This window comes from Propithecus coquereli, unplaced genomic scaffold, assembly GCF_000956105.1.
Source record: "Propithecus coquereli isolate 6110/MARCELLA unplaced genomic scaffold, Pcoq_1.0 Scaffold601, whole genome shotgun sequence".
Lineage (NCBI taxonomy): Eukaryota > Metazoa > Chordata > Mammalia > Primates > Indriidae > Propithecus > Propithecus coquereli.
This window is the reverse complement of record NW_012151964.1, coordinates 426,503-438,340: the sequence shown is the minus strand read 5'-3', so window position 1 is coordinate 438,340 and position 11,838 is coordinate 426,503. Positions and strand designations below refer to the sequence as shown.

General features: G+C 54.6%; 1 protein-coding gene across 2 annotated transcripts in view; it reads left to right on the top strand.

Moving 5' to 3' along the window:
* The first annotated feature begins 7,358 nt into the window (after positions 1 to 7,358).
* The window catches only part of T (T, brachyury homolog (mouse)), an 8,501-nt gene continuing 4,021 nt past the window's right edge, over positions 7,359 to 11,838 (top strand). For both annotated transcript variants that reach the window (XM_012659280.1, XM_012659279.1), the window contains exons 1-5: positions 7,359 to 7,854; positions 8,360 to 8,624; positions 9,347 to 9,481; positions 10,293 to 10,354; positions 10,479 to 10,540. In XM_012659280.1, coding sequence (XP_012514734.1) covers positions 7,649 to 7,854; positions 8,360 to 8,624; positions 9,347 to 9,481; positions 10,293 to 10,354; positions 10,479 to 10,540 — 730 coding nt within the window. In that variant the 5' untranslated portion in view covers positions 7,359 to 7,648. The remainder of the gene's footprint in view (positions 7,855 to 8,359; positions 8,625 to 9,346; positions 9,482 to 10,292; positions 10,355 to 10,478; positions 10,541 to 11,838) is intronic.

Here is an 11,838-nt window from a genome sequence, read left to right as displayed (position 1 = left end):
ACCTTGTTTAAAGTTTACAGGATGAGTTGATAATCATACAATGAGTTACTATAAGACCAAGGAACACAATCTCAGTCTGCCTCTTGTTTTGGAATCACTATCGTCCACTAGCATGACTTGTAATTCTACTTCCACACCAACTGTGTGACCCTGGGCAAACTGCTTAACCTCTCTGATCTACCTTTCTTTTATTATGAAATTTTTAAAAGGAGGGAGATAATCACACTGACCTCACAAGATTCTTTGGAAACTTGATGAGGATAATGTATCCAGGTTTAAGCATTTGCTTTTCTCTCTAGTTGCCATACCTGTGGTTATAATCCAGCACCTCAGACTCGATTGCACGTTAGTTAAGGGAGAGATTTTCCTCCCTCAGTTCCTGTTAAGTCAACCAGTCCCTCTTCCTGTCTCCCTTCCCAGAACGTGCATGCGCAATTCCTCACACATGACGGGCTTCGCTGAACGTCAACCCTCCTCCTTCTTCCGTTCTGGGGCCGGGACAGGTTGTCACCCTGAAGCTGTGAGTGTCAGCTGCAGAATGTGCTAATTCTAATTTGCAAACAGGCTTTTCTCCCATGCAGCGTCCTTTCGGCTGCAGAAGTCCCAGTCTGTCCTCCCAGGTGTGCCAAGCCCTTCCCCCTTGTCCCCTTTTTCTATCAGTCTCGTCCCCCACAAACACGGAGGACAGATCTTAACTCGTCCTCCCCCCACACAGAGAGCCCAGCCCGGCTGCCCTGACTCAGTCTCTCTGTCACCCCGAGTCCCCCGGTCACCGCTCTCCGCAGCCGCCTCCCCCCACACGGCCACCGACGAGTCCCTCTGCAGGTTTGGGCTCAGTTCCGCCTTTCTCCTCCCTTCTTTCCACAGCCCCCGTTATCCCTCCAAAGTATGTGGTTCGATCACTGTCGTTGTTCGTTGCAGTTTTTGTCTGCAGCATCGCGGGGACTTTTGCAGGGACGCTGCGAAGAGCCGGGTCATCTCTGCAATTACTGTGGGCCGTTGCTGGGCTCTCCCAGCCGGGCCCTTGCAGATGCTGCAATCCCCTCCGTTCACGGAGTCTGCCCGGCGCCACCCCCGGGCCGCCTTTGATGTCATCGCGCCTATTTCATGTCCCACGTCACACGCCGGGCACGTCCGTCCCACGGGGCCGTTCCCGCCAGGCCGCGCCCTCCCCGCTCAACGTCGCGCTTGTTCTCATTAAACAAGCGACTGAGTCTCCAGTGGCGTTAAAATTAGACTCTCTTTCTCTTAGTCTGTTGTTCTCATCTTTGGTCCAAATTTGGACACTGTCTACACCCAGGTGCCCGCTCCTTCCTCAGGGATCGTGTGTTCTGCGCATGCTCCGATTCCAGCGCCACCTCGCCCTGCTCAGTGTGTCCCGGCTCTTCCCCCCGAGGAGGGGCGTCCCTTCGCCTCCCAGGCTGAGCCCCCCGTGCCCCTCATCTCCTGTTCGATTCTCCAGCCCTGCTTCCAGCCCCCCCGGGCCACCCCTCCCATGACAACCGTCACCGCCTGCTCTGCTCTGGGGCGTGACGTCACCCCTCCCTGCTAGCTGGGGCTATGGGAGTCAGCGGGCACAGCACAGGTGCCTACGGGAACATCTCCGCTTTCGCTCATTTCCACCTCTGTTTTCCACGGGACAATTGACTGGGGCCTTCAAATTTCGTTCAGTGCCAAAGTAGGACTTTCCAAATAAGTAGTAGAAGAGGGAGAAGTAAAATGTCCATTAGTATTATGTGTACACACACACACACACACATACACACACGCACACACAATCATTAATTAAATGATTGAGCAAAGTCCCCAGCCTGATTTCTTTTTTTTTTTTTCTGAGACCGAGTCTCACTATGTTGCCCGGGCTAGAGTGCTGTGGCGTCAGCCTAGCTCACAGCAACCTCAAACTCCTGGGCTCAAGCGATCCTCAGCCTCCCGAGTGGCTGGGACTACAGGCATGTGCCACCATGCCCGGCTAATTTTTTCTATATATTTTTAGTTGTCCAATTAATTTCTTTCTAACTTTAGTAGAGACAGGGTCTCGCTCTTGCTCAGGCTGGTTTTGAACTCCTGACCTTGAGCGATCCACCCACCTCGGCCTCCCAGAGTGCTAGGGTTACAGGTGTGAGCCACCACGCCTGGCCCAGAAATGTTTCTATGTATTTTTAGTTGTCCAGATAATTTCTTTCTATTTTTTTTAGTAGAGACGGGGTCTCGCTCTTGCTCAGGCTGGTCTTGAACTCCTGAGCTCAAACAATCCGCCCACCTCGGCCTCCCAGAGAGCTAGGATTACAGGCGTGAGCCACCGCGCCCGGCCCTCAGCCTGATTTCTAGAGCAATGTCAAGCCTGGAATGATGTCCCCTCCCCCCCTTCACTGCTTCCCTTGTAATGGCCCATTTCTGTGCCTTCCCGAGGTCTCGTTTAATGCAGTTTCCACAGGGAACCCTCCCTTTCCTCCCTTCATGACAACTGACCATTTGAATCAACGAGTGAGTGACTAAAGAAAGAAAGGTCACTGGAGTTTCTGGGGCATCTCGCATTTTAGCAAATGTTAAGGGTGGATGTTGCATCCAGTGCTGTTATTAAAATGCCCCGTAACATAGATGTGGGTGGATTTTGAGCACCGTAGCTACCGCCCTTTGTTCGATACACACGCTGCTGATTCCAATTTCGCCAACTTAGTCAGTGGAGACCTGGCGAGTCCCCACCAGGAGCCCAGGGCTGGTGTCACAAGGAATAAGCCAGGGCTGGTGCCTCATACCCCACGGCAGAGCTTTGACAGGGGTGTCCAATCATGTCCCCTGGGAGCAGGGCCCAGGCAGGAGGCAGGTGGGACAGTCACCCCTGTTAAAAAAGAAGAAGAAGAAGGAAAAATAACATGGTGCCTCCCAAAAGGTCTACATGGGGAAGACGGTTGTTCGTAAGACTCAGAGGAAAAGCAGCCTCGGGAAAGAATAAACTGCAGGTGCTGGAGACGGACTTAGGAAACCGGTTTTCTGAGTCAGACGCAGAAAACTGCGGCCTCTAAGAAACTGGACCGGCCCGCAGGAGCACAGAGGCTGCTCCAGGAGGTGATGGAACACGAGGACGAGGGGCTGGAGGGATCAGGCTTGCCAGAAAACCACAGCTGCAGCAGAGAAATAAAATCTGCATTGGAGGCAGTAAAAGCCCAAAAGTGACATGGGGGCAAATTGACAGAGTGGTGTGGAAAAAACGTTTCACAAGCCGTTTAATAAATGCAGGAAGATCTAAGAGATGAAACAACACAGGGGAGGAGGTGGGAGAGAGGAGGCAAGGGCCAGGGGGCGAGGGTGATCGCATTTGGAAGGACAGCTAGGCCTCGAGGCAGATTCAGAATAACCCAGACTGTTACCATGATCGAGTCCTCACTGAAGACCTGCAGAGCTGGAAAGGGCTCTCCCTGCATCCCAGGCAAGGTCAGTAAAAAGAGAGTCCCACGTAAACACATCACCAGGGAAACCGAATCCCCAGTATGGAAAAATTCAGTATCCGGGCAGCAGAAACTCATGCTACCCACCATGGAAGAGACCAAAATCCAGCTGCCCATAGACATCTCCTCTGGGGCCTGGCATTCCAAAGAGACAGCAGCAGAAGTGCCAGCATTTTAAGGAGAAATGTTACAATCTCGAACATTCAGCCCGGCCAGGTTGGCTTATTTGTTTTTAGTGTGTGAACCCCTGTCACTAGGCCAAGCACACACTGTCATGTGTGACAAAGCCCCTTGACTCAGACAGTGCAGCAGGGATGGCATCTGGTCTTGAGGTGCTGCCTCCGGCTCCTGTGAGCCCCCACCCCCTGCAGTTCAGGGGGCCCAGCCTAGGCTCGGAATGCCCCCCTGCTCCTCTCCCCAGGGCTGCGAGGATGGATGGGTCTCGCACAGGGTTGGGCCACTGTCCTGAGAAAAAGACTTTTAAAAACATGTCTTTGTTCTTTCCACAAAACCACAGTCACCCAAAACAACCCAATAGCCTTTTAAAATGTTTCAATGGTAAGAAGTATAAAGCATTAGGTTACACACCTTTAAAAACGGTAACAGAGTTTCTATTAATGGGAGAGACAAATAAACCAATCGGTGACAGAATCATTTGCCATGAAGCGCCTGAGTCATCTCTTACGTAGAACTTGGGAATGCTCGTGTGAAATCTGCCGAGTTAGTATGGGAGAATGAGCTCACCTGAAGAACAAAATGAAAAAAAGATGAGGAAAACACACCAAAATATGAACACCAGTTAGTGCCTGAGGTTTTCATTTTCATATATATATATGTATATGTATACAGTCGGTCCTCCGTACCCATGGGTTTCAAATCCGTGGTTGGCTGAACAGATAGAAAATATTTTTTAAAAACCAAAATAATAAAATAACAACAAAAATAATACAAACAAAACGATACAGTATAGTAACTATTTACACAGCATTTACATTGTATTAGGCGTTACAGATGATTTAATGTGCACAAGAGGATGTGTGTAGGTTATATACAAATACTACGTCATTTTATTTCAGGGGCGCGAGCATCTTCGGGGCTCCTGGAATCAACCCGCAGTGGGTATTGAGGGATGACTGTTACATATGTATATATTTATATATATTTTCTACATTAAGCACACATAAAATGAGAACAAATTGAATCTTTCTTGCAGAAAAGAAGGGGACAGGACTGTGGGGTGAGGGTCACACAAAGCTGGCCCCCTCCTCAGCCTTGAGCCTGTTATGGCTCCAGGGATACCTGCTCCTAAAGACAAATGGTTTTCCTGTTTGAGAAGGGGTTGGGCCTAGGAAAACTGCCTCTCCAGGGACTAAAGGGTGCGTGCGTGTGTGTGTGTGTGTGTGTGTGTGTGTGTGTGTGTGTGATTTCTTACATAGTATTTCCCGAGTCATTTTTTGGCAAGCCGGAGGCCCAGCCCCAGGCCTTTGTCTATTTCTCCCAACTGCGGGGCTTCCCAAGGAGAGAGGACCTTGGAGAGAAACAGCCGCAAGTGTTCGGGCCCTTCCCTCCCAAGGAAGCACGTTGTTATTAACTGGGAATTCTTTATAGCTGGGCTGGAGGAAGCTTTTGGCTGTAAACTGTCATGCACTGCAGCCTTCACTGAAAGGGCGGAGGGAGTGGACTTGGTTCTGGGAACCAGGTGACAAAGATCAGAACATCAGCCCCAGAGAGGCGAGGAAGCGAGGCAGACACACCGCGGAGTGAGGCCGAGTGGGCGACTCCGACCTGCCGCTCCCCCAGCCAGGGGGTTAACTTCCGGACCGTGTTCTTCCACACTGGAGACGGTCTCTCACTCTTTCTGGAGTGCACACATGCTGTTCTGTTGGGGTTCTATTTTTATTTGGCCGTGCCCCTCCGGTTGAGGACACTCCCGGAGCGATCTTCCTTAGCTCCTCCAGACGAGGGGAAAAGCGACCCGGAGCCGGAGCCCCAGGGGTGGCGCCTACCTCGGGTGCAGGGAGTTTGGAGACCCCCTAATTGCCTCGCACCCACCCTCGTTCCTCCTGCACCTCCCCTCCACGTTTGCCCTTTATTCTAAGTGCGGAGGCTCGGGAGGTCTCAGGTCGCAGAGGTGACCTTTTAGGCATTTTAATACCCTCAGCCAGGACCGTGACAGGCAGCCCAGGGCCTGGTGAGCCGTGGAAGGCGCGTCGGGACGGGACGGCCCGGGTGTCAGGAGCAAATGAGGTCCTTTTGGTGCCTCTTTCCAGAAGGAAAAGACCCCTTCGGGTCAGCCCCCAGAGGATTTCCGTGCACCCTAGACGACTCAAGAAACAAATGCGGACAGTGACGAGGTGCACCCTCCCCGCCCCCCCCCCCCCCGCCGCGGCTTCCCGACTCTGCAGTTTCCAGTAGGAAAAGGGCGGACTGGAGCTCTGGGTGCGAGAGCTTCCCCCGGGGTGGCGGGCGGCAGGCAACCTCCCAGGCTGGCTCGGGGAAGCCCCCCGGAAGGCGGAGACAGGTCGATCCCGGGTCCCGGACAGGGACTCCCTCCTGGGGCTTCCCGGTCGATTCCGGGCGGCGGAGCGAGCCCGGCCCTGCGCCCGGCGGGGGAGGGCGGCGCTAGGCACAGACTCCAGGCCCGGCCCGCAGAGCCCTAGCTAGGGCGCAGGGCTGTTCTGATCGCTGCTCCCCCTGGGACATTGGCTTTTTCCGGAGGGTGTGGGGATGGGGTGCGCGTGAGGATAAACTGAGGCTGGAACCGCGGGCCCTTGGTAAAGAGATGGGCAAGGCGTTCAGAGCGCAATGCCGGGGCTTTGACGCGGGGCTTCCGCTTCCTTCCCCCTTCCTGGGCTCTCATTTTAGGAGGAATGCCATTGTTTAAAGAGATCCCATTGAACTATTTCCTGCTCATTGTCACCTTTCCTTCGCTCTCCTGGCGGAGGTTCTCACCGAAAGGTAATAAACCAGCGCTGCCCACACCGCCTGGCGCTGCGGCCGGCGGGGAACCGCTCCCGGGGCACAGCCCGGCCACCCCGTCCCACTGCCCCCTGCGAAAGCAAGAACAAGACAACAGAAGCCAAGCACACTCCTGGGCCACACTCCGTGCACGCACGCCTCGTCACCAAAGTCCTGTTTTTCTATGGGGAGCGAAGAAATTTCCCAAAGGGATCTTTAAAAAAAAAATTCCATCTGTTTCTGCTCGCGGAGATTCCCCTTCCGGACGCGTGAGGGCCGCAGGGCACGCGGGACGCCGGGGCGGGCTGGTCCACGGTCCTCAGTGTTGCGCCACCTGCGGCGCCGCGGGCCGAGGGATGAGTGCAGACAGGTGACCCGGAAACCGCGCCACCGGAGGCTGGAGGCTTCCGAGGAGCTAGACCCGACGGCAGGGACGTGGCAGCCAGGGCTCGCCCTAAAGCCCGCTGTGCGCGCCGTCGCCGAGAGGGGATGGAGGCGCATCTGGCCCGGAAGCAGGTGAGCGCCGCGGAGGACACTCCAGGCTGGCACCACGGCGGGTCGAGCTGCGCTCCAAGAGCGAGGAGGACCCTGCGCGCGGGAGTTGGCGAGCGTCGCGGGCGGCCGGGCAGCGCTCGCGGAGGTGCGGGCCGGGGCGGGCTCGGGCGTCCCGCTTCCCTCCTTCCTCCGGGGCCCGCCCCGCCGCTTTGATGGAGGTGCAAACATTTGGGGAGGGCGGGGGTGTAGGGGCTGGGCCGGGGCTCGGAGGGCTGGGGCCCGGGATTTACATGAAACAGGGGCGCGGGAGCCCATTGTTGGCCCCGGGCCTCCCGGGCCCGCCCGGCCGGGTCTGATATGGCCGCGCGCGGCCAATGGGCAGCTGCCCGGCACTTCAAAGGGTGCGCGGCCCAATCCGCCGCGTCCCCCTCCGCGGCTGCCGCGGCTCTATTTAGGGGAGGGCGCCGAATTTCTCTCCCCAGAGACCTACTCCAGGCGTGCCTTGCGGGAGTTCAAGTGGAATAACCTCCCCTATCCCTCTCCCCCGCCCCCTCCCCCCAGATCTTGGTCCTCGCCCTCCTCCCGGGTCTGTTCTGGGACCTCGGCGCCTCCGCAGGTCTTGGTCCGAGCGGCCCCTTTTCTCGGAAAGCAGCGGCCGAGAGGGGTGAAGGTGGCTCTCGGGTAGCGATCAGACCTTCGGGGGCGGTGGGGCTGGGGCTGGGACTGGGGCGGGGGCGGGCGGGAGGATGAGCTCCCCCGGCACCGAGAGCGCGGGGAAGAGCCTGCAGTACCGAGTGGACCACCTGCTGAGCGCCGTGGAGAGCGAGCTGCAGGCGGGCAGCGAGAAGGGCGACCCCACGGAGCGCGAGCTGCGCGTGGGCCTGGAGGAGAGCGAGCTCTGGCTGCGCTTCAAGGAGCTCACCAACGAGATGATCGTGACCAAGAATGGCAGGTAGGTGCGCGCCCCAGCCGGCGTGCGCCACTCACTGGGTCGCCCGGGCAGCCTTGGGGCCCGGGAAGTTCCTTCCTGCGGAACACTTTTTCTCCTGGAGGCCGTCTGGTTTCCTCAGGTCGTTAACATCTGTGTATTCCTAACCGTCACTATTCGGAGGCTTTCGCTGTGGAAGCTGAAGGAGGAGGGACTGGAACCCCAGGGTCCCAACCTTGCAGGCGTCTCCAGGACCCGCGAAGCACGAGTCACTTTTGTCCGCCGGCTTTGGGCGCAGCCCTGAAATCCAGCGCTGCGCCCTCCCCGCCACGGCTTCTGGGGCTGCGGGGACAGTGTGGAGCGCCTGGGACCTAGGAGGGTAGGGAGGAGCCTGGGAATCACCTCCGGACGTTCCCAAGGGGGCTCCTCTCTGCCCCACGATGTTACAAGCCTCTGTGCCGAGCTGTCAGCCTCCGGCCCATTGGGTCAGACTCGGGGTCCTCCTGCTGTGCCCGCCTTTCTCTTCCAGGAGGATGTTCCCCGTGCTGAAGGTGAACGTGTCTGGCCTGGACCCCAACGCCATGTACTCCTTCCTGCTGGACTTCGTGGCGGCCGACAGCCACCGCTGGAAGTACGTGAACGGAGAGTGGGTGCCCGGGGGCAAGCCCGAGCCGCAGGCGCCCAGCTGCGTCTACATCCACCCCGACTCGCCCAACTTCGGGGCCCACTGGATGAAGGCTCCCGTCTCCTTCAGCAAAGTCAAGCTCACCAACAAGCTCAACGGAGGGGGACAGGTAGGTGTGATGGAGCCCGCCAAGTGGGCTCTGCCCCTTCTCCTTCGTGCTGTTGGAGGGGACCCTGCTTGGACGGGAGGGGACGTCTGTCTTGGAGAAATGCCGCTTCCCGCAATCAAGCCTTCCCTGCAGTTTGTATGAAGCTGATAAGCACAGCACTGACCTGGAGCAGGAGCACTCACCTTTGAAGAGTGCGGGTCTCAACCCCAAACTCTCCTAGAGGTAGAGCAGATACCAGCCCTGATGGTAAACACAGTAAAGCCACACATGCACTACCGTGCTTACTGCGTGAAGTCTGAACAGACTTGTAAAATTTGTCGTTTTCTAAAGGACATTTTTTAGTTGGGGATTGTTCCCGGAAGACCCCGAGTCCGGCACCTTGCAAACAAGCACAGGCTTTCAGAGATGCCCACAGTCTCCCTGGAAACCTTAGTACCTTACTCGACAAGGTCAAAGGATTTTGTGATGGGCATTCATTGCTTTTAATGGTGTGTAGCATCTCACATCCCTTTTCCAAACAAGCTGTGGGAAACAGCACACATAAAACGCTGAGACAGGAACTAACCTGATGGGAAACCCACTGCCCTCAACAGTAAAGACACTTTCTTGGGAGCTGAAGGATTTTCTGTGTCTTGGGTGTATTTTTCTCCTAGACGGCAGGACAAATGGATGATTTGTCTTAGGTGGGACTTTGCCTGCGATCCCGTGTCTGTCTCCCGCAGATCATGTTGAACTCCTTGCACAAGTACGAGCCCCGGATTCACATAGTGCGAGTGGGGGGTCCGCAACGCATGATCACCAGCCACTGCTTTCCTGAGACCCAGTTCATAGCTGTGACGGCTTATCAGAATGAGGAGGTGAGAGGGTCACAGGGCGGGAGTGTTGCGGCTGTGCTGTTCCACCAGATTCCGATTCCGGGAAAGGGGAGATGGTGTCCAGCAGTGCGCTCGAGACTGTTTCTTTCAAATAACTTACTGCAACTTGAAGTGGAGGCCAAGGGGAGAAAAGTTTAAAGTGTTTTCATTCAAGCATTTTTTCCCCTTTTAATTTCCCACAGAAGTGTCTAAAACTAGAAACATCTACTACATGCTCAAAATGGAGAGATGCACAAAGCATTTAGGTTAAGTACTATAAGAATTTCTTGAGAACAAGACATGAATGAGAGAAGGAAATCTCCTTCCTTTGGAAATCTTCCCAAAAGGGTGGGGGGCATCCCCCCAACCTGTGCAGTGTGAAAACACAACCAGGTATTGGGCACACGTTAGTGCCTGTAAACCTGGCCCTAGTGTAACCCTGAAGTCTAGGAAATTTGCGATTTGTTGGTTAGGTTGTCAGTGTTGACCACAAACTAGAACCACCAGATCATTATTTCCTGAGAAGACCCAAGCTTATGTTTTGAGCCATTTTTGGTGATACGTGTAGAGTTAGTAGTAGGTTAACTTCATTGTGAATCCCACTCAGAATATGGGCATTTAGAACGTCTCATAAACGTGCTATTCTTTACAATTACTCGGCGACTTCAGACTCAGATAGAAAACCATCTGGAAAGAAGTCTGATTATATTTGAGAATTTAAAAATCGTCCTGGTGTTTCTCAATTTCTTGCTGCCAAATTAAATCTCCTGGCTAATGGGCAATATACTAGTAAATGCAATTTCTTGTTTTTCAGATCACAGCTCTTAAAATTAAATACAATCCATTTGCAAAAGCTTTCCTTGATGCAAAGGAAAGGTGAGAGAATTCTAACTATACATACCCTTGGGCAAAGAAGTATGCAGAAAGATGAAATATTGCTGCACATACCATTTTATGCATTTTCTCTTTTTTGACAATTCCATACACTTTTTTTTGACAGAAGCGATCACAAAGACATGATGGAAGAACCTGGAGACAGCCAGCAAGCTGGGTACTCCCAATGTACGGTTTGTTCCCTTGTGCGTCACCTGTGCACCCGGTTCCGAGACTAGGCTTGCTGAGAGCTGGGAGGGACTAAGCTGACCCAGAGCTGGAGGTGGAGATGGGGCAGACAGGGCGTCTAGGTGTGGCGGGGGAGCAGCAGATCGCCCTTCCGCTGCGCAAGGCACAGGGCACTCCATGGCACTCTGCTGTTGAAGTCGTGTAGCTGTCTTCAACCTGTCTCCAGCCTCTGCCCTAATGGGGGTGGATGCTCGCCCAGCCGGAGGAAGGATGCTCCCGGGTCCTTCTGTTTTGCTCTGAGGCAGCTGCACCCCTGCCTGGGATGGATCACTGGGGCCTTGGTGGGTGTTGAGACCCTCCTGTGTTGGGCAAGAGGAGAATCTAGCTCACTGTATCCTCTTTGAGACAGTTTCTGCTTTTGTTAATGATTAAAAACTGAAGGACCATCCTCGGGGTGACACTTACAAACTGATTTTTTTTCTCAGCCCACTTTGGTTCTGGGATTGCTGGTTTCGGTGGAAACAGTAGCTCCTAGGCTAGGAGAGTGTGCTTTCAGTCCAGTTCCTTTTAGGAGTGCCATGAGGCAGAGGCAGGATGTAGCCACATCTGTTGGGAGAAACGGCTCTGAATAACCTGTTCCCCACCCAGGGAAGGGACTGGGTGATGTTAATCAGTTGACATTGTAGTAGGAAAGTTAGCGTTTGCTGGTCGCATCAAGGGGCTGGATGAACCAGCATGGCATCCCCTTCCTGAAACAATCATTTTCTGTTCTAAATATGTATTTTTTTAAATCAAACAGCTCCCCTAGTTAAGAGTGGGATGTGAACCACTGCCCTGGCAAGAGATAGGCCCACGCATCGTGGGCACATCTGTACCCTTCCCTCATTTCCATGTTGTCTGAAGAATTGTTTCTAGTCTGGAAATTGGAAGCAGAGCCGTTGTCCCCCTGGGGTTGCTTTTTCTGAGTTAAAAAAAAAAGTTAAAAAAGAAGGGAAAGGAAATTGTAGGAGGGAAGGGCAGTCTTGGAAAGACAAAAGAGTAAGCAGAAGATGAGTCCACGCAGGCAGGCAGGCAGGGACGGCAGCTCCTGGTCTGTCTGTGTGTGGGCAGCAGGAGGAGACGGGACGGTGCAGGGACACACATAGGCCTGTGTCTCTCGCCCCTGCCTCTCTGCTTTTGTTTTCACATTGTATTCCTGCTCTGGACTCACAACTGGAGGATGGCTGATCTGCCCTGGGGAAGCTGCAGTACCCTGGATGGGGGGAGGTGCGGGCAAGGGGGGGCTCCTGGTGCGGGGG